General features: G+C 41.0%; 1 protein-coding gene across 1 annotated transcript in view; it reads right to left on the minus strand.

The window, feature by feature from the left end:
- The window catches only part of ABCD2 (ATP binding cassette subfamily D member 2), a 46,400-nt gene extending 25,965 nt beyond the window's left edge, over positions 1-20,435 (minus strand). The window contains exons 1-6 of the mRNA XM_027679303.1: positions 19,297-20,435; positions 17,741-17,921; positions 15,002-15,123; positions 12,068-12,236; positions 8,917-9,011; positions 7,364-7,509 (exon numbers count right to left, since the gene is read on the minus strand). Coding sequence (XP_027535104.1) covers positions 7,364-7,509; positions 8,917-9,011; positions 12,068-12,236; positions 15,002-15,123; positions 17,741-17,921; positions 19,297-20,220 — 1,637 coding nt within the window. The 5' untranslated portion in view covers positions 20,221-20,435. The remainder of the gene's footprint in view (positions 1-7,363; positions 7,510-8,916; positions 9,012-12,067; positions 12,237-15,001; positions 15,124-17,740; positions 17,922-19,296) is intronic.
- Positions 20,436-22,411: the final 1,976 nt, after the last annotated feature.

Genomic DNA, 22,411 nt, shown 5'->3' on the forward strand with positions numbered 1-22,411 from the left:
ATAAACAGCCTGGCACATACATGGGTGCCTCGAAAGGTTGTACAGGTAACATGTAACTATTGGTGCTGAATGAGGACTTTTCATACTCAAAATTCTATCAAAAGGACCAAGTGGGGGTGGAGGCATTGCAAGCTCATGCTGGCAAGAACATGGTGTCCAAAATACATTATGAAACACAGAGCAGCTGATAGTAGAAAAATTCCTGCAACTTGTGTCCTCGCAGACAAAAATTATGCTCTTCTGTAACATTGAGGAAAACATTTCAAAAGAATATAAATGGAGGAAGGTCTACATATTAGTGACATCCACTCTTGTGCAGGAGCCAAAACAAGATATATGTGCTTAGTACTGAAGCAATATTCAAAATGAGAGGGATAGCACCTTATTTACAAAAATGGATTTCACCTTTTAGTTGCATGCACATTATGGTATTTAGTCAGACTTGCAGCTGACAACATTTTACATCACACCTCTGTGTATCTGTCACTTGGAAGGAGTGCAATGAGTTTCTGAGTGGATCTTCATCTTCTGAGTTATCAGGTTGTATGGATCACAAATAAAAGGGATTTGGCTTGCACCAAGTTAAATGATCATATTGTGCTTTAAGTGAGACATCTCCATGAGTCTGGCATATAAAATCTCTCTATCCATCCATACAGAAGGTAGTAATAATAGCACCTGCTTCAACTAAAAAAACCACCAGCAGATAAGAGATAATACTGAAATCTCTGTATCACATCAAGCCTGGACTTTCATAGTGAGTCAAACTTGTCACAAGAGCCTTCATTTGTAGCAAACAATGGTACTGGCTTCTGTGCTTCAGACAGAAGCACTCAGAAATGCACTAGTCTCCATATGGAGTAAAAGTTGAGTATGTATCAACACATCTCAATTTCTCACCCATGTTTAGTCCTCTTGGTACTTCCATAGCCACAGCTTGCTCCAGACATGCCCCCAGTCTGAATGGACTGAGGGACCAAAACCCCAGAGCATGCTGAAGTCCTTCACAAACATGAGTTTAGCAGTAGCCCTAAAGATCAGTGTTGAATTTATGTAAATACATTTTAAATCTAAACTAAACCCCAATGCAGCAAGTTGACTTCAATCTGGGATTTATGCAAGACTTTCCTTAATAAAAGAAAAGACTTGTAAACTGTTCTTTAATTAGCTAACTCTTGTGTCTGGCCAGTAAAGAAGACTCTTGGCATTGCTCAAGAGGGAGTAGCAGCTAATCCATAAAATCTTTTCCCACCTCTGACTGTTAGCGCTGGTGAATTTTGTTCGCAATGTCCTACCAAGAAGTACTCTCATTACTTGTGATAGTCAGCACACAGACCTAACAATAAATGTCCAAACTTTACAGCTGTGAGTGAGCCTTCAGTGGAAATGGAGAGGTTTCACAGTGATCCTGACAGGCAAAGCTTCAGCCAACCTACAGGGCAGCAGGGCAAGAACTTTACTGTTCTAGAGGCAAGACAGGATTTCCTTCAATCAGGAAGGAGAAGTGCAAGCCTTTCTATATGAATGCCAGAAAGATGAAATGGGAAAAGCTGTGCCCTGGCTGAGGGAGAGCCTAACAGCCCTCTCAGATGCAAGGCCACAAGCTGTCTTGAAATGATTTATCTCAAAAAAAGAAGATAAAAAGTAGCGAGCAATTTGTTAAAGCAAATCTGTCAATAGAATGCAAACTGAAGTGTGCTGTGTTATGTTTGGTGTTAACATTTCTCTACCACAGACCTTTTTCTCATCTGTCAGATAAGTGGTGAACTTTGGAAACAAACACATTGAAAAGGAGCACCATGAACTTGATAACAGCAAGTATTATAGATAGATCCAGTGTGCCAGGGAATGGGTATCTATACAGCATAACATGAACTGATGGAAAAGTATCAAAAGACCAAGTCGATGTGGTGGTGTACTGTCAGCAAAATGCCGAAGGACAATGACAATCTCTAGTGCAATGTTGGCATGTGCAGCCAAAGTACAGTTTAACTCCAGCTGACTCAATTAAAAGGATCATAGTTAATGCAGAGCAGTATGAGTTGACAAGAAATTAGAATGTGCAAAATACAACATAGCATAGAGAAATTTGAGCCAATCTAAATGAGATGAGGCAACAGAACTCCCATAGGCATATTTGCACAGCACTTCACTCAGGCCACTTCTGTAACAGACCACATGCTAAAGAGAAAGCAGTTTGATACAGAAGAACCATATATACATGTACTCCATATGCACAAGCTTTCATGTGTCATATAGGGTATCTGAAAGTGAAACACAACAATTTTGCAAGATAAAATTGTTTACATAATCAAGAACTGTCTTAGGATGACAGCGCCACTACTAACTACCTCCATGATTAAGATAACATTTGAATCATACTATAATCTTCACATTTTCATGTGTTGATAATGTCAAAATTACTTTTATTTTATCACTTTGCTATTCACATCACTTAGAATTGAAACATTCTTGCTTGGTTTTATCCACATGATGAATATCCTTGGACTACCTCAGGCAAATCACATCAGACATTTGGATTACTCATGAGAGCTAAGGAGAGGAAATATATCTCTGTAGCTGATGCAATTTTGTTTAGTAGCCAAGGATATTTTTAGAATACAGAAGGAAAAATGCCAGACAGGAAAAGACTTGTAAAGGAACCCCAGACAAACACACCAGAAATAGAGCAGATAGATGTATGCAAAACCAAACAGCTTACGAGGGCCAGATAAATCTTTAAACTGTTACCTTCCATACTGTCCTAGCATTAACGAGAAGGCAGAAAGATATCAGTATATAAATTTTAAATGACAAGAACAAACTACATTTGATACTAGTTCATCTTTGGTTGCCTCCATTTTAACATCTGATAAGCCTGGTGTTGAAAGAAAGAAATGTTAAGAGACCTACTTGAATGAGCAATAGAAGAAGAGAGAGAATACAGAACTGGACCATCACTGTGACCGCTGACAAAGTGGGTTGGTCTTCTACTAGAATGACACACAGAATAATAGAGAAACTACGCATGCTACTGAAGAAACACATCTCTCACAAAAATACCCAAATTACAGCAGAAGCAAGGTAGAGAGAAAAAACAGTGACAATAGATGAGGAGAAAGAAGTATGGATTAAGAATTACTCCAGGCTCTACAAATGTGAAACAGTCCTCAAGAAAGACAGAAAAAATGCTGCTGGACATTTTAGATATGTGCTGTGCTAGGAAGACTTGAGAGTTGTGATCGAAGGTTATGGAACAAAGAGAGACTGCATGAGACATTCCTCCATGCAATTAGACAATAAGACACAGAGGGCAGAAAATTATTAACAATTTATATCAATAACCCAGTGGTAATTAGAGCTTTACTGCAGCTTTACAGTGCAGAGATAGTGAGGAATATTCCTGTGGTGTTGTCAAGGTAACCTGCAAGTATGTAGGTGTGCAATTCTGCTGGTGTTTATATCAAATGATGGAGAACTAAGGAAATGAGAGCCAACATGTGCAAAATCTGCATTTCCTTAAACTGAAAAAGCTGAGACTTTAGTTGGAGAGCAAGTAACACTGGAGTAAATGCTAGGAGGAATTGTGTGCTAGAGCACACTAATTCCAGGGAGATGGAGTCTGCTCCCATGTTTTAAGACCAACAGAGTAGAAACATGGCACAGCCTGGAGAAATAAGCTACTTTCAGATACACCACTGATATGCTGTGAAAGGCTTGACTGCTTCATTAATTCCCCAAGTGCTACAGATACATCTTATGGTTATATCTTTAGCATCAGCACCCATGTTAACCATACATACTTTTGCTAATTATGCATTATTTAAAATTATGTTTCTGAATTCTGATTTGAATCATGACTCCTTACCAGCTAGAGTGCCACAAGCGTTTCTTTTTTGATTCATGCTACCTTCTTGGCCAGTTCATTAAAAGAGAAACGCAAAGAGGTGGTTAACACAAATGAATTTTACTTTGCAAAAAAAGGGAGACACAAGTAAAAGAAGGGATAAGAACACACACTCTGCCAGTTACTGAGGCTCCAATGAGATCTGACAACTTGTTGAGCTCTGACCAGTTCCTAGCACTGATCTAACAAGCTTATTCTGGCACCAAATGATGTTGGATTGCTTAAAGCCCCATCAAACCTCGCTCCCTTCTGGTCTCCCTCTCTTCTGCCCATCCTCCTCTTGTACAGGTCTGTCACAGACAGTGGCAGAACTGCTGAAATCCCTGGGCTTCTCTCACCCTGCCGCCCAAAAAGGGCAGTTTGTGCCATCAGCCTCCCCCAGAACTGAGACTGATTAAAGACAAATTCTGCAAGGCCTATATAAGAGGAGGAAAAAACACCCTCACAGTGATTCACAGTAAAATGTAAAAAAAGCAGTGTAATGATGCTAAGCAATCTAAAAAACCAAAAAGACAGTACATACCACTAAGTAACGCTAACTACAAAGTCCTTGAAGTGCTGATGAAATTTGGAGTATACAATGAGCTAATTCACTTTTTAATAAATCATACTTTTGTGAGTAGCTTTTGATCTCAGCAAAGACATGTGATTTCCCACATACTTCTGGAATACTACACTGGAACATTACAAACAGAGACGAAAAAATAATCTTTTCAGTGAGCTCCTATTTACTATGGAGTATTTTGTTTCTCAGCAGTCACTGTATTCTCCACCATTCACATGTGCGGATGAGGTTTCCCACGCTTGACTCAAAAAGAGCTGATGCAGAATTAAACTCAGCCACAGGCATGCAGAAGTGAGTTCTTACCAGGCTCAGTGCTAACTGTCCACTCATGGAAAGCCACCTGCCATGTTCTCAGGCCAGAGACACAATGTATACACTTAAACACAGTGATGTCATCCTAACTTGCTGCTCTGATGGACATCCACCAATTCAAGAGCTTTCTGCTACACCACAGTTTTCACCTACTCCCCAAACGAAAGAGTGAGGTGGGCTGAAGCCAGGTTGACACCAACCTACCAACTCCCAGATCCTGTCAGTCCAGAACATCTGCCAGACTGACAGGAACAATTTTCCCTGAAGTTATGCTGAAATATATACCTCAATAAATGTAGGCAGGGCACTATATTTTTAATCTAGAATTCATAGGATTATGTTGAGAAAAAATAAACAGAAGAGAATCCTGATCAAGCAGCAATTTGCACAGGGTTAAAAAGCAAAATGGTTGCACCAGCAGGACCTTACAAAACAAGCCTTTTTAATTTGTGGACTTCAGAACAGTTCACAAACCACTACAGAAATTCTAAGTGTATACTAGAGCCAGGGACAGACAGAAAACCCCAACTGAATGTGTAATTTATTTAGGCCATAAATAAATGAACTATTAAAACACTCAGAAATAGATAAAAGGCAGAAAAAATGCCTGGACCACATAAGGCAATCCACACAAATGGCCTAAAACTCCAGCAGATCTGTTGCAAATCTTGTCCAGAAAAAGTATAAACATCGATGTAAAACTGAATATGCTCCAAGTAATTCTTAGTGTCTCAGATATTCATCGAAGACTCTGTATGCCCAAAGAACAAATACAATGGGCAAAAAAGTAACTTGGGATCTTCGAGGACATCCAACAAACTGCTGTCATTTATCAATCCCTTCAGCCACATTCTCCCACAAACCCCTACAAGACTCAGTCTCAGTCCCTTTCCAAATACAAGACACTGATGAGTGACAGGCCACACTTCTGAGCCACCAGAACCCACAGCAACACAGCTGAACTGTCCCCCAAAGTAGACTTCAGAATCTTCAGCAACAGTCAAGGTGTAGCACTTCTGCAGAAGAGCCTTCTCTGTCACTCATTTCCCAGACACTGCTCTGTTCCCTAGGGAAGGGAATATCTCTGTACTGCCTAAAAACACCCCCAGAAGCACAGAGCTCACAAAGAGCGACAGAGCTGAGCTATGGCAGTATCCCTTAGATGTCCCAAAGACACCACAGCAGCACCTTTCCTCCTGGAGGATGCTATTAGGATGGACTGTATGTGAGTGATACTTATGCCAATCCCTACATAGCTTAGGTAACAGGGGGCTGCAAAGATGTTGGGTGAATTCTGGCCAAAACTTTGGAAATGTTTCAAAGAAGACGTCTGTTGGACGAATTCCCCCAGCACTGCAAAGTTAGGGGAAGCAGCTAACAAAGGAACATGCTTATGGAAACGAAAACACAGCAGATGTGATTCAATCCCCTCAATCAGCACTTTTCCAAATCTGCCTGAATGCAAGGTGAGTTTGTTTGCGTTCACGGAATAAAGGGGACATAAGTAAAGAGGAAGGGCTATAGGCAAGCCAGCCATAGGTGTTGATATGAGTAGGGGCTGGGATCACACAGAGGATGGAAGTGGCTGAAACTCAAAATTTTCTGCAAGAAAAAAATTCAGAATAGCTTTTCTTCTGTATGAGAATAAAACTGGTTTTAAGAATGTCCTGCACAATAGGTATTCTGAAATATTGCTTTGAAAAACATTTAATAAAGTATTTTGCTCCAAGTTCCTGATTAAAACCCTTGAGTGGATCAGAAAAATGACAATGACTTGTGATAAATTATAGAAATATTTGAAAAAATTATAGAGCAGTGTTCTTTGCTACCTTTACCTGCAGCAAGGAAAATCTACTAATCAGTTAATATTTTCCAATCAGCTTAGTAGCTTGTACTTTTTAAACAAGACTACAAACTGTACCATGAATACTTCTTTTGCCCACGGGAAGAAACGAACTACAAAAGTAAGAGATTCTGTGTTTGATTTTGCTTTTGCAAAACAATGTAGTTAGACGTCTCTAAGGAGATATTCTAGAATCAATTGCATTAAAATATGCACTGAGAGTCAAACAGCATATCAGAAAACAAAAGAAGCACAAAAAAGGCACACTCCTTAGTGAAATGAGCACATATTATTAAAAAGGCAATCTGCAGTTACTATTCAATTGGATTCTGGTCTCGTAGTGTGAAAGTTCTGAATATTATTTCAACACTTAGGAACCAAAATACTCATTCGTTTTGATCTTTAGTTTTAAAGTGAAATCAGAATTGAGATATGTGAGGTCTATTTCAAATTTCTTTCAGACTCTAGTCTGCTCCCATGATTCCAATCATCCAGGACATTAGCCATCAGCAGAACATAGACTCCAACACAAATGTATGTGAGCTCTTTGCAGTGACTAACAATGCTGCATCACCAACAAGAAGGGATCTCTTTCTTTTTAAACACACTCCACAGAGCTGAGGTTGTGCTTATAACCTTTTGACTTGGCTGTACAGATCACAGATTAAAAGTAAGAGAAGCAGGGTCAAAATTCATGTAACCAGATAAAAGGCATCACCCTGAGCAAGACACATACCTTTGTGGTATATAAAACATGTGCTGCGGAGGGGGTTTGTAGAGAACTCCTTCATACACAGGCCACAAACCACTTAAAATTCTGAAGAGTGAACTCTTTCCGCAGCCATTGGGTCCAGTGATTAAAAGATTCATCCCCTCCTCGACCTGTAAAGGGGAGGAAAACACAAAGATGTTACTATGCAATATATGTGGCACAAGACAGTCTAAGAGCCCTAAGAGAGAGTTACGTGAGCATTTATATCAAATTATCAACCCATTTCATTGATTACCTACACATATTCATGCAACTATACTGGAAACAGTGGCATTAGATATAATATGTGGGCTGAGACAATGAAAATAATTTCTATTATGTCTGAGTGTCTCTATAAACTACAGTGATTATTACAGTGTCAATTATTATTACAGTGTCAATTAATATTACAGTGTCAATACACCACAATCAGAATCAATTATTCCAATGCAGATTAGGTCCAAGGGTGTTAACAGAGCACCGAGCAGCACTGTGCCTACCTGTGATATTATATTAACTGCAGCAATGGGAGGCCTATAAAATTATTCGGAAAATTTACTTCATATTGCCTTTTCCCACTTAGTTACCTGTGTTAGTTTGGCTATGATCCCCTTTTTTTTACTCATTTGAATATTACCCTGAGTATATATGAGTGTATATTTATGCATAATCACAATGTTATTGTCTGTTCTTTACAGAAATATATTGACTGTTATATTTTCTTTGTTTCTGTCTCTTGAGCCAAATGAATAAATATAAATGTCTGCTTGGCCATAAAGTCATGATTTTACAAATCTGAAATTCCTACACTTAAGTTATTGCAAGTTTTGCTATCGCTAGGACCCTTTTTGCCTAGTTCCTAACTCCTACACCACAGAGGTGGCAAAAGGAACACTGCTTTAGCTAAATTAAAAGACCTGCTGGAATTGTTCATGTTAGTATTCTGATAACTTCAGCTCTTTTTAAAAGTAGGAACACTTGCAATGGAACATCAGATCAGGATACATATGGGAGTAATTCAGTAAAGGTCATTCGTTAAAACTGTGAGCAGGTAGCAAGAAGTATCGGAATAGGTTTTTAAAAACAATAAAGTTTGTACTGAGTAAATACTCCCCAGCTGGGTTTGTGAACAATGCTGTCAGCTGTTAGCCAGCACTGCTCTTTGTGGTGATCAAGTGAAACTACAGACTTGATTTTTTTCACTGTTGCTGTGAACTCAGACTTTTAAAGGAGCCTGTGTGAGTAAAGCATCCCAATTTCATTGAAGTTAACTAAAGATGGATGCATACTGCCATATTCACCTTTGAAAATCTCAGTTTGGTTTTTCACCTGGCAACAGTACCAGAAATCCTCCCTTCTCTTTCTCTGAGCAAGATAAACTACATATGTCTGCCTCTATTGAGCTACTATGCCTACCTTTCTGGACTTTCCCTTTTATCCATATGCTCCTCCAAGTACTTAACATAAGGTATATGAATTCTGTGCTGTTTATGTTAATGTGATGGCAACAATCAGAAGATTCTTGCATATCATCTTACTTTGAAGTTTAGTCTGGAAACCACCACATCGCCATTCGGAGTAATAATAGGAACATTTTCACAAATAATTCCTTGATCAACATCAATTACTCTCCCTAGAAAGAAAAAAAATAAAAATTAACGGTTTGCAAAGCCTTCCACTAAGCAATGATTTGTGACAGTCTCTGTGCACAGCCGAGAAGTACGGACTGGTGTTTGAAACAGCTCTCTTATGTGCTCCAGGTTCCCCTAGTGGAAAATCTGAATAATAAATCTTAGCCAGTCTGAAAGACACTGTCAGTAGTAGCCAAGAATGTGCAATGAATCCTAAATTTGATCATAAACATAATGCACAGTATGCATCACAAATACATGATGCACTATAAAGACGTGTTCATTTAAATTCTACCTGTATTTACTATATTTTATTTTAAATAGCTGTTTAATACCAATCAATAAAAAAGTTCAAGGACAGCCTTAGCCACGGGCAGAGCAGTGAACCTTCTTTTGAGGATTTAATTAGAAATCACTACCAGCCCTGAAAGTTGGAGCGCATTTCAGTCTCCTCCAGCAACAAAAGCAAAAGAAAAAAAGGTTTAATGGCTTGCTTCCATCTCTTTTTGATGCCACAGACACTGTAAACGTGTCTTGTAAGTATTTGCAGAAGATCATGTAACATTTCCGTCAGGTACATACACTTAGTATTTCGATTTCTGGCAAATTTAAATACGCAATCTCTATCAGACATTTGGATACTCTGTAACACAAGGACTTTGAAATAAATTCTCCTGAAAACGGTAAAAAAATGAAACTAATTCTAACTTCTCAGTCGCCTGTTAACAGACTTCTCTAACAGAACCTGACCCCTTGGGTTCCTAGACAAATATCAGAAATTACCTTTACAGAAAAGATGCAAAGGAAGGAGATTTCTCTTTGTATTAGAAAGCTGTTTATTTACAATTTGGACTACTCTGAACAAAGAAAATGTAAGCTAAGTTCATTATAAAAGGCTCTGGTAGCATTTCCTTCAGTTAATGTTAGTTTTACATTTTCCATATAGAGGCTCTTTTTTCAATTGCTTGCAACTTTGTCAAACTATAACATCCTGGGCAAAAATTTCTGTGCCATGTAGCAGTCCCAGAATTCTTTTTTTTCCATAATAAGTTTTACTTAAAACAGTTCTGTGGTGTCCAGTATGAGATTATGGGGAAAAAAAGTGTTTTGCTGTTAAAAGAAATTACTTGGATACAGTGGAGACACTGTAGTTAAAATAAATCTAGGATAAAATACAGTAAGCTAGTAAGCATTAAGTACACTTAATTCTCATTTCCTAATCCTAACTTCACAGCATTTGATTGCAACTTTGGTATGCTTTTAAAGTATATTTATGTGTAATCAGAAATACAATTTGATAGTATTTGTACAACATGTACAAAATCCTATTTAATTTTTTAAATTACTAATTATTAGATACGCTATACAGCAGAATTATTATCATGTTCATATTTTCACATTCTTACTGACAAATACAAGGCACAAAACAGACGTTGGCTAGTTACATAGACTTATACTTATTTCCTTTTGAATCATCTAGTATTATATGTTCAAAGAGTCACTTGGGAAGCTGAATATTAAGATTTTTCTTTTCTAACAATGCAGACACGTGTACTTTTATCCACACACAAATCCACTCTTCAGGGATTTCTGAAGTATCAAGACCAAAACAAAGGAGGAAAACCACTATTACAACAGGACTTGTCATAAAAAGTGTGGAGCCTGTGGCCTAGATTCATCTGGCCTAAATTCTTTTTAAATCCTTGTGCACAATGCTTGGTCTTGGCTAGCTGCCTCTGAGAGCTACAACCACTCAAGAACAAATGCTAGTCACCATGGCTTAGGAGGAACTCAGACTGGATGAAATGTAGTGGAATGAAATCTTGGGAAAAGGTTGCAGAGAAAAAAGGAAGGGGGGTTTATGTATACTAGACCAAAAGGGAACATAAACAACATGCCTGCATATCTGAATTGTATTTGGGATTTGTTTTAAACACAGCTACCCAAAAAAAGTCCCCAAATTACTTTGTTGCTCCAGGAACTACAAACCTTTTCTCATGTACATGACAAAATGCAACAGTTATAAAATGCTATTTCTTTTAATGTCAGCCAAATATTACCAAGATCTACAAGATTAAGACATCAGCTATTTCCACACCTACCCACCATGCTGCATCAGACTGTTTATTGTGAAGGACCTTGTCAGAGGACCTTTGAGAAATCTGAGCTGAAGGGCAGCACTGTTGAAATTACTGCAAGAAGTTATTTCACAAAGAGCCCTTTGGGGCCCTTAACTCTACTGAGGCTTAAGTTTCCAAAAGCCAAAGGGAGGGAATGAGGCTTTTCAACATCACAGAGGGGAGCAGCAGAAATGGTCTGTTGGGAAAATGAGGATAAAGCCATTGCAAAAGCTGCCTTCAAGTACATCAGACAGAAGTTGGATGCAAGAGGCAGAGATAGGTGTCACATAATGGAGCACAGCAAGAAATGGATGTACACAGTAAATGCTCCAGGGAGGGTGGAGACAGAAAGATAGTGGCACCAGAAAGATACAGGATAGGGACAGGAGGGAAAAGGTTTATACTGATCATTTGGGAGGTGAGGACAAGGGTGAAGTTGTTTTTTCAGTTGAAGATTCCCATTAAATTATGAAAAAATGAGCACGGGCTGAACTTTAATAATTGAAAACATAGTATTTTTGTCAAAAACTACTGAACCAATCTGTTCTTCCCTTCTGCCTCAAACAAAATAATGTGATGTTTGAAGATGAAAATGTTAGTCCCAGCTTTCTGAAAAAAATGAAGTGTCTGAGGGAAACAGGCACTGTCTGTGTAAGAATAATAATATCACCACCATCAATAACAGTATAGTTGAAATGCCTTTTTCATTTGAAGTTTTCACAGAAAAATATTGAGCCATTTTGTGTATAAGAAAAGCATACCTTAAGGACAGAATTACAAGACAGCAGGAGGTTAAAATGAAAGGTAACATGGCCTCTGCGGCATTTAGGCTGAGAGGTAGATTAGTTGTAGAAAAAACCCCTCTGTTCATTCCTTTCCCACTGCACCATGCCTCCCTCCCATCCCCTGGGAAATAGATACAAATATGAATTAATTACCTTTGATTTCTAAGGGCCCATCAATGTGTAACTCTGCTTTATCTTCATTCTTGCTGTTGTTTACAGACCCTTGAATAACAGCAGTTCTTTTGTAGATGCCTCTCTTCACCTCATCAAAGACTGAAAACATGTTGTAGACACGGGCAGTGTATCCTGCTAGCTCAGTGACCTGAGAAACAATAAATGCCTCATTTCAGTGATACTCCACAAATTCTACTAACCAAATGTTTGGCCAAAGATCAACAGGATCAATAAAGCATCCTTCAACACCAATCCATTTTCATTCCTCAAGATTCTGTGCTAATCTATATGCCACTCGTAGCTGCTACCAGCCAGCAGAAAGGACAGTTTGATTTCAGCCAATGTAAGCTATGATTGCTCCAATAAAGGAAGAGGTTGCAGGGACTTATCTTTTCTGTGGATCAGTAGAGTCTTCAAGCAGCAGAGAATAGCTACTAACATATCTGAAAACAGATAGCCTGTCATACAAGAGATAAACAAAATTTCTGCATTTTCCAGAAAAAATAAAGGTCCACGGAAGTGAGAAAAATGGCATCTATAATTATTTATGTTTATTTTCTTTTTTTCCTGAAACCTCCTGCAGGAAAAGTGTGCTTTTCTGCATACAAGAGATAGCACCAGGGCATCCTAATTTTAAATACAGTGTAAAACAGAAATGACTCTTCTGGCAACTGCATGCTCCAGCACCAGAACTAAATCTGAGACCTTGGATTAGAACTGGGAGTTTCTAAGATGGTGACGTCTCTTAAAAGGCTTTCTCAATTTTTTCTTGGTCCTTTTGTCGCAATTTCCACCTGGTGAAGACAGAAACAACAGATCCCTGGACCTAGTAACTTACTATTCATGAGCAGCAACACCACCAAGAACTCATAAAGAACTGCCTCCATCTGCTGGCAACGAATAATTAAACCCAGGCCTCTTATTATAAATTAGATGGATTTAAAAGGATTAATTTTTATACTAAACACATAGAGAAAAACAAGAAAAGCAACAAAATTAGATAAAGATTATAAAATCTGTAGCTTGCTGTGATTAAATACATAACACTCCATGACTGAGATCACCTGTTACAGCATACATAATTCCAACCGTAAGCTTCACTATTTGTGCCAGACTCAGAAGTGAGTGCTAGTTCTGGCCACATGGCCATCACTCCATTGGAGGGTGATGGAAAGAGTCCTGCATGTTACAAACAAAACTTGTACCAGCTGTGCTCCACAAGAAACATAACTTGTAGTAAGTTTCTAAACAATGACCCTACAAACTCACTTTGTCAAAACTCTAAATACTCCCACCTGAACAGCTGACTGCAAAGAAAAGTCGAGCCCTCCTCCTCTGCACGCTGAATTACATTGTCTTGAAGAAGGCTGCCCTGGTGGATCAGGTGGGCAAGAACTGAACTGCACCACCACTTGAAGTGGGTTGAAGTACACTGTCCTTTGGAAACTGCCCGAATCATGAAACGGGAATGACAATGTGGTTAAAGCACTGCCACATCTCTTGAAGAGAAGTGTAAATGTAAAATTAAGATGGAAATACATAGAATTGGTCTTGTTATAAAAAAAGTGAGTTTGTTCAGTTCTTCCACTACATGGTGGATATTTTTGTTTCCTAAAAATAAACCTCCAGAGTTTCTAAGCCTTCATGTACATTATATAAATGACTTAAATGTTGAAAATACAATAGAAATTACATCAGTGTGTAATAGGTTATCTGGCAGTATCTTTAGAGCAGAGGCCAAACAGGGAAACAGCTAAAGGAGCATAGGTCAAAAATCATAGCCCATTAGAAGGATTCCTTCTGAAAACAGGACAGACTCTGGCTTTGTCAAAGTCTGTATCTGAAGGCACCAAACTACCCCACCTCCTCCAATTTACAAAGCTGTAGCTATTATGGCTGGATTCCAAGTAACAGAATCCATACTCTTTGATTAGCTGCCTAGTTAATGCGTGCCTCCTCACACTGCACTGGGAAAAGGGGTTCCCACCAAAGGGCCAAGCAAACACCAACTAACGAATGCAGAACCAACATTCAGAAGGAAATGTTGAGGAGAATAACGGCACCGTCTCACTTTTCTTTGGCTTAACAGCTGGCACCTAGAGAAATCCCCAAGAGACCACAGAGGAAAGCCCAATTTTACTGGAATTTGGGTAAGGACCTGAAACAATATCTCTAATCTTTCAGATGAACATCCTGTACTTCTAGAATATTTGCTGTCCCAAAGTGGATTTTTTCCTGCCAAAATTTCTCTACTTTGCAAAATTACTTACAACTTAACAGGTTCACAAGATACTGAAAACAGCCTCACCATTTATGTAGACAGGAAATAACTATTCAATTCTCCCTGTGTTTCATACAAAACATGATTGGAATAGGCTGCCTAGAGGTGGAGATGCCCCATCCCTGGAAGTACTCAAACTCAGGTTGGACAGGGCTCTGAGCAACCTGACATAGTTGAAGATGTCCCTGCTCATGGTGGGGGAGTTGGACTAGAAGACCTTTAAAGACTCTTCCAATCAAACTACTCTATGATTTTACGACACTTCCAAGAGAAGTGGAGGCAGACAGTCTGAACTCAGGTCTGTGCTCCAAACAGAAGAGGAATTTGAACCTTTATCACTCACATTCCAAGAACTTCTATCACTCTCTAATGGCACCTGAACACAAGTATTAAAAATTACATGTTGCACCATACAGGCAGCTGTGCACTTTAGACTCTTCGTTGACTTAACTCTAAAGATCAAACTACCAGTTCAAAGATCTCCATGGATTTAGTTGCAACAGAACCTGCCTTTAAGGGTTTTTTTAATATTTTTAATAAAAAGCTTTACAACTTTTTTTATATTTTAAATTAAACATAAATTCTGTTTTACTTTTTCCTCTACTGTTTCACGTATGACAGATGTACAGCACCTCTTTGTATGAAGACATAATTCTTTCAATAGCATCTGCTCCAGAGATCAGCAAGTTTCGTGATGTAGTAAAAGCTTCTGTTCTTTCACTAACCATTGCCTGTTTCTGGCCATCTTCCAACTCTAAAAGTTAAAAAAAAAAAAGGTTTTTTGTTAAAATATTCTGCTGAAAATTTTCTCTACAAATTAAATTACGATTAGAATGTGAGCTATTATACAACAGCTTTTAAATTAAGAAAACCTTAGATCTATAAAGACAATCTTTCAAAAAGAACTGGTGAATGTAACTACCATAGATAACTTGGTAACAAAGAATAAGTGGGAGCATATGGAATTCATCTTGTTATGCAAAACATCCTATTCTTTTATACTATCCACCAGGCAGGTTGAACTACACTGATGCAGCATTCCTCCTTAAGGTAAATGCAGAATTTACTGACGGCTGATTCCAGCACCCAGGCCAGCTCATCGAGCAGGAGTTTAGAGACCTCTACAAACCACTGCAACAGTTAATTTAGGGGTATTTGAAAATCTAAAATTATATAGAATTTGTGAACATTTCACAGTGCCAAAACACAAGCTCCTATATTATATAACCCACTGATGTTACTTGAACTTTTTGTCCAAAATATTTTCCATATAGCTGGCCTGCTGCATTTGAAAGAACTGTGTTTTAACAGAGCAGACGGACTGTCTCTGTTTCCTACAGAAACTAACATTTCCATTTTCATTTTAATTTATGTAACTGGTATAAGTACATAATACTTATTTTATAAACAAACATAAATGTTTACTGCGTCTAGAGAAATCAAAGTCTTGCTTCCAAAAACAGTTACTCTGCAAAAACTGATGAGAGACTCAACATTTGGAACACCAATGATTTAACACAAGAAGAATGAGAAGTGGGAATCTTGGTTTTACCAGCTGATTTCTTCCCTGAAATATGTAACAAAATTAAAAATTTCAGTCAGAAATATTACTGCTAAAGAAGATTCTTTTTTCTTATTATTGAAGAATATTTTTTACTTTTTTTCCCCTTGAAAAAGTGGACAAAATCTATTGCTTTACAACTGTAGTCTCAAGTCTGGCCATGGTACCAGTTTTGTGCATATCCCTTACTATGTTGATACATCCCAAAGCAGTAAGTCCACTATCTCTTCCTTCAGATGTGAACAAACTTGTATCTGATCTGCTGAGGCACAAAGCACTGTTTTCCCAAGCGGGTCAATGGTAATTTCAGGTATGCTTGATTCTTTGAATACCTGTAATACCTCAAACTGGTCTTGACAGCGTTGTCATTATTATGTCTGCCACCCACCATTATGTTATGCCTCAGGATTCCACAATAAAACCCATGTTTTATCAGTTTAGGTTGCTGGTGGCAAATATTCTGCTTTACAACATGAGCCACTGCTCCGTCTTTCTTTTCTCCCACATTCGAAATGTATTTATCAAAAGAACAGTCATGGGTAACAGGAATGTTATTTAGTTTAGCATGAATACAAGTCCTTTTTTATTCATGCTCTAATACCAAGGAGATATTTACAACGTGTGGTTAAACGCTCTTTTTCTCGATTGTACTCATTCCCATCCTAGCAGAAAGACTCTTATCACTTTTTCTGTTGTGCTGATAACCTTCACTGTGAGGTGAAATGCCTTTGTACAACCTCTTCTGTTTGGAACAAGACATCCTGATATTTTTGAAGCTGTTCCCAGGATGCCAGCCAGGGTCCTGATATAGTGCCCTCCTGAGCCATGTGACGGGCAGCAGCTCAGACAGCTGAACACCCAGCCGTGTATCAACACAACTGCAAGTGAGCTAAACCATGTGGGCACCGTGTAAAGTCATCCCACAGGTCACATCAAGCCTGTCCAGTTGGACAGTCCTGATTTGGAATATAAATACCAAGAAAGAAATATAACTACTGCACAGAAAAGAATTCACTCCTTTCTGATTAAATGTATCCAGCTTGGAACTGATCCTTTCACAGACATCGTAGGATCTGTGTTTAAGGAATCCTGTGGAATTCTAATACATTCCGTGGTACTAATTGTGCACAAGGAAGCCTGTTGAACCAAATTACCCACTTGTCTTTCACTACTCTTCCTTAATTACCTTTCTTTCTGTTCTCTCTCTTTTTTTTTAAATTTATTTATCTTTTAAAAGCATCTGCAATAAAAACACTACTTGAGTCTTGTTTCACTTCCAGGAAAGTTGTGACAGAATGTCAAAAATTACACCATCCTAGTCTGGAATCTGAATTTCACCTTCTCTTCGTCCATGGAGTCAGGGAAAACCAGCAGTTCCTAATAGGTCAACAGTTAAAGAAAAATGACCTATAATTACCTTTGATTACACTGTGGTTTATGGAAGGAGGAGATAAGCACTCTAGGAAAGTTCATAGTATCATTTTGTAAATGGAGATGCTGCAAATATCAGCCTACCATCCCAAGAGTAGCTAGTGAAAAAGGATGGCAATTAACATTGTAATCTTGTGTGACACGAGGATCCTCTAAGTCCTGACTTCATACTGTTTATCAGGCTTATGCTCAAAGTTGAATCATTTGTGTTGCTCTTTCCTCAGCTGACTTGCTATGCTTGAAAGTTACACACAAGATAGGGATGTTGTAATAAAATCTGTGAAAAATAAATCAATATGAGTGGCATTCAGGGGAAGTACAGTCTTTTGAGGACATAACTTTAAAGAAACATGTAGAAATTAAATAAAAAATGTATTACCGCCATCTGCAAATCCCGTTGCAGTGATGATGGGCACAGCGACCATAATCATACCACAGCTACTCCAGACGTACTTCATCAGGAACTGCTCTATCATGATGTACCATAAACGTTTGGACAAAATGAGATTCATCTGATCTGTCAAAGCTTTGTAGCTTTTTTGCAGCTGTTTCAATTCTACCTACAGTTAAAAAAATAAAACATTTATACAATGCAACAAAGATGCACATGTCATACAAGATACATTCACATATGCACCTGAAATAATCCAGCACCCAGAGCTGTGACTTCTGAATCACATCTGCTATGTGGTACTTTATTTTCACTCTACTGCAGTCTCACAGCAAAAGTGCTCAGCTTTACAGAAGTCAGTGCACCTAGTTCTTATTTACACCATCTTATTACACTATCTATCGTCCCTCAATAGAACATTGGCAGGTTTTCAACTCTTTTAAGATCTCTGATATATACAAGAACAACATAGAAGGCAGTCACAACAGCAGCTGATTCTAACAACCATAATAAGATTGATGCCATATCCTTCTAATAAAGCTGCAGCTGTAGAGTTTCACAGCAACGGAAACTCATATTGGGCAGTGTTTGAGGATCAATTATCTCCAGTGACTTAAAGTTGCAGAGCTGATCCCTGAAATGCAAAGCTGCTTGTTTTTGCAAGAAGTCTGGGGGAAGAGAGAACTATCCCAAGAGGTTTAACAAGTCAAAGAGAGTTGCAAGTCAATACAGTATGTATTCAGCTCAAGCCCCGATATGAGAAAATGTTTAATTTAGCTACACTTAAAACATTACTATAGGCAGCTTTTGAGAATAACTGTGTCTACAAAAATAAACCATTTACATTATATAATCGTTGCTTGAACTCAGAGAGTAATACTTCAGGCTGGTTTTCAGCTGTCATTTTCACCTTACATGAAACAACTTTTTTTTCCAATTGTGTTTGAAAGGTACTACAGCCAAAATCCACTTCTAATAAAAATATGAAGAGGTCCTTAATCAGGTGGCTTTAAAACAAGCTACTAGTTTATGTAACTATGATTGCAGAAGTACTGTACTTAAGCTATTTTAAGACTCTGATGACTACATCTTTGCTTAGCTATGTAAAAGAGTGTCAAAGGTTGTAGCGTGCTTTGAGCTATCACAGAGTTTCCCCCTAGACTTTCTGGTGTACCCTAGTTGCTATTTCTGCAGTATTAAATCTGGCAGTTCATACAAATGGGTGGGGAAAAAAAAAGCCTGGGAAAGTTAATCAGAATGGACTGGGTGGGGGAAAAACAATAATAGAGATAAGTTTTCTAGAAAAGCGTAAGATCCAGCTGCAAAACCGGAAGATTGTCAGAGCTCAAGGGAACTGTGATCTGCTCCCCCCAGATACTGCTTTGTGTGATGGCATTTTCCTAAGAAATGGGAAGTGCTAAGCTGTAAACAGGTTTAAATGTCAGAGGGACCCAAAATGCTCAGGGAGGGCAACAGGGAAAGCGTGGGTCTGCTCTGGCACTGCGGAAGTGACCACAACACCTTCCAATTTCTCTCCTACTTACCTTGTGCCCTCGGTAAAAAGCTATCTCTTCCACGTTGGCAATGATGCGTGAATGTATGAAGCGCAGGTAGCCCTTCCTGTGAGCCTCCTCGGCCACCAGCTTGCCAAACTTGGGCGAGCAGGCTTTGAGCACACGGGCCGTAGCATAGACGACGAGCCCAGCCAGGACCGTGGGCCCAATGGGGTTGGCCCCCCGGGACCGCGCTGTGCGGATGAGGGTGTAGGAGGTGAGCACAACATCCAGGATGGGCTTGGTGAGGTTGGAGTAGAGGTGTGCCACAGACTGTGAGAACATCATGATGTCCTCGGTGAGAGACTGGTCGGGGTTGGCCAGCCGCCCATCCATGCTGATCACTTTGTAGTAAGTCTGGTTGGCAAAGTAGGTCTCATAGGCGTGATCCACCAGGCGTGTGCGGAAGGCGAGGGCCAGCTTGCACTCCAGGTACCGTATGGTGCTGTTCACGAAAGTGGCTGGGATCGCAATCATCAGCCATTTGATTAACTTGAAGATAAAGCTCCTGGGCTGTTTTTCCACGATGCTCTTCACAATTTTCCCATCGAGGGCGGCCACATAGATAGAGAGGAAAGTCCTGGACACCAGAGCGAACGAGTGGAGGCAAAGCAAGCCCAGCTCGGCACTCACCAGCTTCGGGAAGAACAGCTTGCGGAGTTCCAGCAGCTGCCTGAAGAATTCCGCGTCCACGGCCGGGGAGGCTCTGCCCCGGCCGCCGGCAGGGTGCGGCGCCGCCTGGCCCCCCTCATCCTGGGAGCCGCCTCTGCCGCCCGCTCGCTTCACGCGCCCGCGGATGATGGGGTAGAGGATCTTGAGCCCGTACGCCGCGGCCAGCAGGCACGCCGCCCTCTTCGCGGCGCCCGTCCTGCTCCACTGGACCCGCCGGGCCGCCGCATGCAGCATGTGGGCCATCCTGCCCGCCGGGGCACCGCTGCGCGCCGCTCCTACCGCGGGCGGATCATGCCCAACGCGAAGGCCGGTCCCGCCGGGTCTTCATTGGGGCGCTGGGCCCGGCCCGCCGCCGGCCGCTCTGCTGTGACAGATGCCGAGTGAGCGCTGCCTCCCAGGGGCGATGGTGCCTTCAAAGCGCGGCGCGTTGCACAACGCAGCCCTGCGCGGCGCAGCCCGCCCCGCCGACCACCATTGGCTGCGCCGCGCAGGGCGGCACCGGCAGCGGCCCGGCTGCCCCGCACGGCCGCCCCGGCCGCACCGCTATAGCTCGGGGCGCGGCCGCACTAGTGGCGGTACCGGCAGCAGCTTGAGTGTCTTGGCGCTCCGCCCTGCCCCGCGTTCGCGGCGGGTCCCCCGGCGCTTGGCTCCAGCCGCACCGCTGGTCCCCCGGCGCTCGGCCCTGCAGCGAACCGGTTCGCCCCCGGCTGCGTCCGCCCTTTCCTTCCGCCTGCCCTGCAGAGCAGGCGCCGCCTCCGCCCCCGGCCTCGGCCCCGGCCTCACCAGCGGCACGGGGGGAGGAGGGGACGGCGGCACTGGGGAGAGCGCGGTCCCCGTGGCAGCCCCGGCGGGCAGCGCCTCACCCCCGGCGACCCCGAGCCTCCCCGGGGCGGGGGAGCTGAAGCGCCACCGCGGGGGGGGCGCCCGGTGCGGGACTGACGCGGGCGAGGGCGGGCGCAGCCGGGGCCGGTGGCCTCGGGCGGCCCCGGGTCGGAAATTGGTCGGGCGGCCGCTGGAAGGACTCGGGCGGCTCGGCGTCTCCGGGGCAGCGCCTGCACAATTCGCGTAATTTGTTTCCTGTCCGCTCGCCGAAAGGAAACCGGTATTGTGTTCTGGCAGCCCAAAACAACCCCGACCGAGTCGCACGGCCCCTGCAGCAAAACCCAGCTAATTTCGCACAAAGGAGTCAACCGTAAAGGCAGTTGTCTTGATGCTTTATTTTTTCTCTTTTCCTAATTTCTTATTTCTACTTCTTCATTTGTTTGGAAAAGATACTGTGTTTGAAACTGCAGGGGGAGAATCAGAGTACTTAAAAAATACTTCAGGTTCTTTTACACCTTGAAAATGTAGTAGTAAGGTAGCTGTATAAGATGGTATACGATAAAGCATTAGTTTAGGGTGTGTATATAAAAGCAGAATTTAAGAATGTGCTGAGCTATAGGAGTGCTGAGCAGCCCAGCCTTTCCCTAGAAATGGAGAGTGAGGCCACCTGTCTCTCGGTAACTTGGCAAATGCTGAGTTAAGTCACTTTACTGTTATAAAGCAACCCCCTTTAGTGGGAGCAGAGTGCATGATGATGTTCAGAGAGCAACAGAAGCTTCAAGATGAAGGAATGATATCTTTGATTTGAGAGCGAGCGAGCTTTGCTTTTGAAAATCACACACCATTTATCAAAACATCCAAGTGCCTTCCAGAAAGTCCAATAAACCAAGACCAGCAGGAAAAGACCAAGAAACGTCTATTTCTCATTTCTTCCTAGGAGGTTGCACAAATTCTGTCCACAATGGGCTGGACAGTTATTTAGAGAAGATGTGGGGCAATTTTGGAGTTTATTGTATTTTTACCAGTGAGGACAGGCTAGAGATCTAGAGAGAGACCTTTCTAGCTTTTTTTTTTTTTTAAATACACAAATAAAGCTAGAAAAATGTCAAAATCTGACCTAGTGCAGTTCAGCTAACTTTCAGTTAGTACATAGGCCTGATTTCACTGCAGGTTGTTTTGTCAGTAAAATAGGAAGGTTTTTCAGTGCGCAAAGACACAAGATACACTGGCTAAGAAATTACTTTACTTAGGCTTTGTTATTTTTTTAATCATGATCTCCAACTGCATACTTCCCTTTCTGGCTGGCGTGTACCACAGCATACTATAAGATTTTGCCAAACCACAGCTATTTGCAATATTCCATTACTCTAGCATTTTCTTACAAAGGGGAAAGTTCACAGATCTCTTTTGGTTCTGCATGTCTGCTGACCTTTCGCTTTGCAAGATGCTGGACGACTGAAATTTCTGGTGGCTTGGTGGTTAGTGCAGATGTACACCCCACAGTCAGATCTGTGGGAACATTTAAGTGAAGCAAATCTGACCGTGCAGTGTTTCAGTCAATAAGAGGAATATATTTCCTCCTTTTGAAAGGATGAAGAAAAGCCTAAACTGT

This window comes from Neopelma chrysocephalum, unplaced genomic scaffold (genome assembly GCF_003984885.1).
Source record: "Neopelma chrysocephalum unplaced genomic scaffold, ASM398488v2 Primary Assembly neopelma1_45, whole genome shotgun sequence".
Lineage (NCBI taxonomy): Eukaryota > Metazoa > Chordata > Aves > Passeriformes > Pipridae > Neopelma > Neopelma chrysocephalum.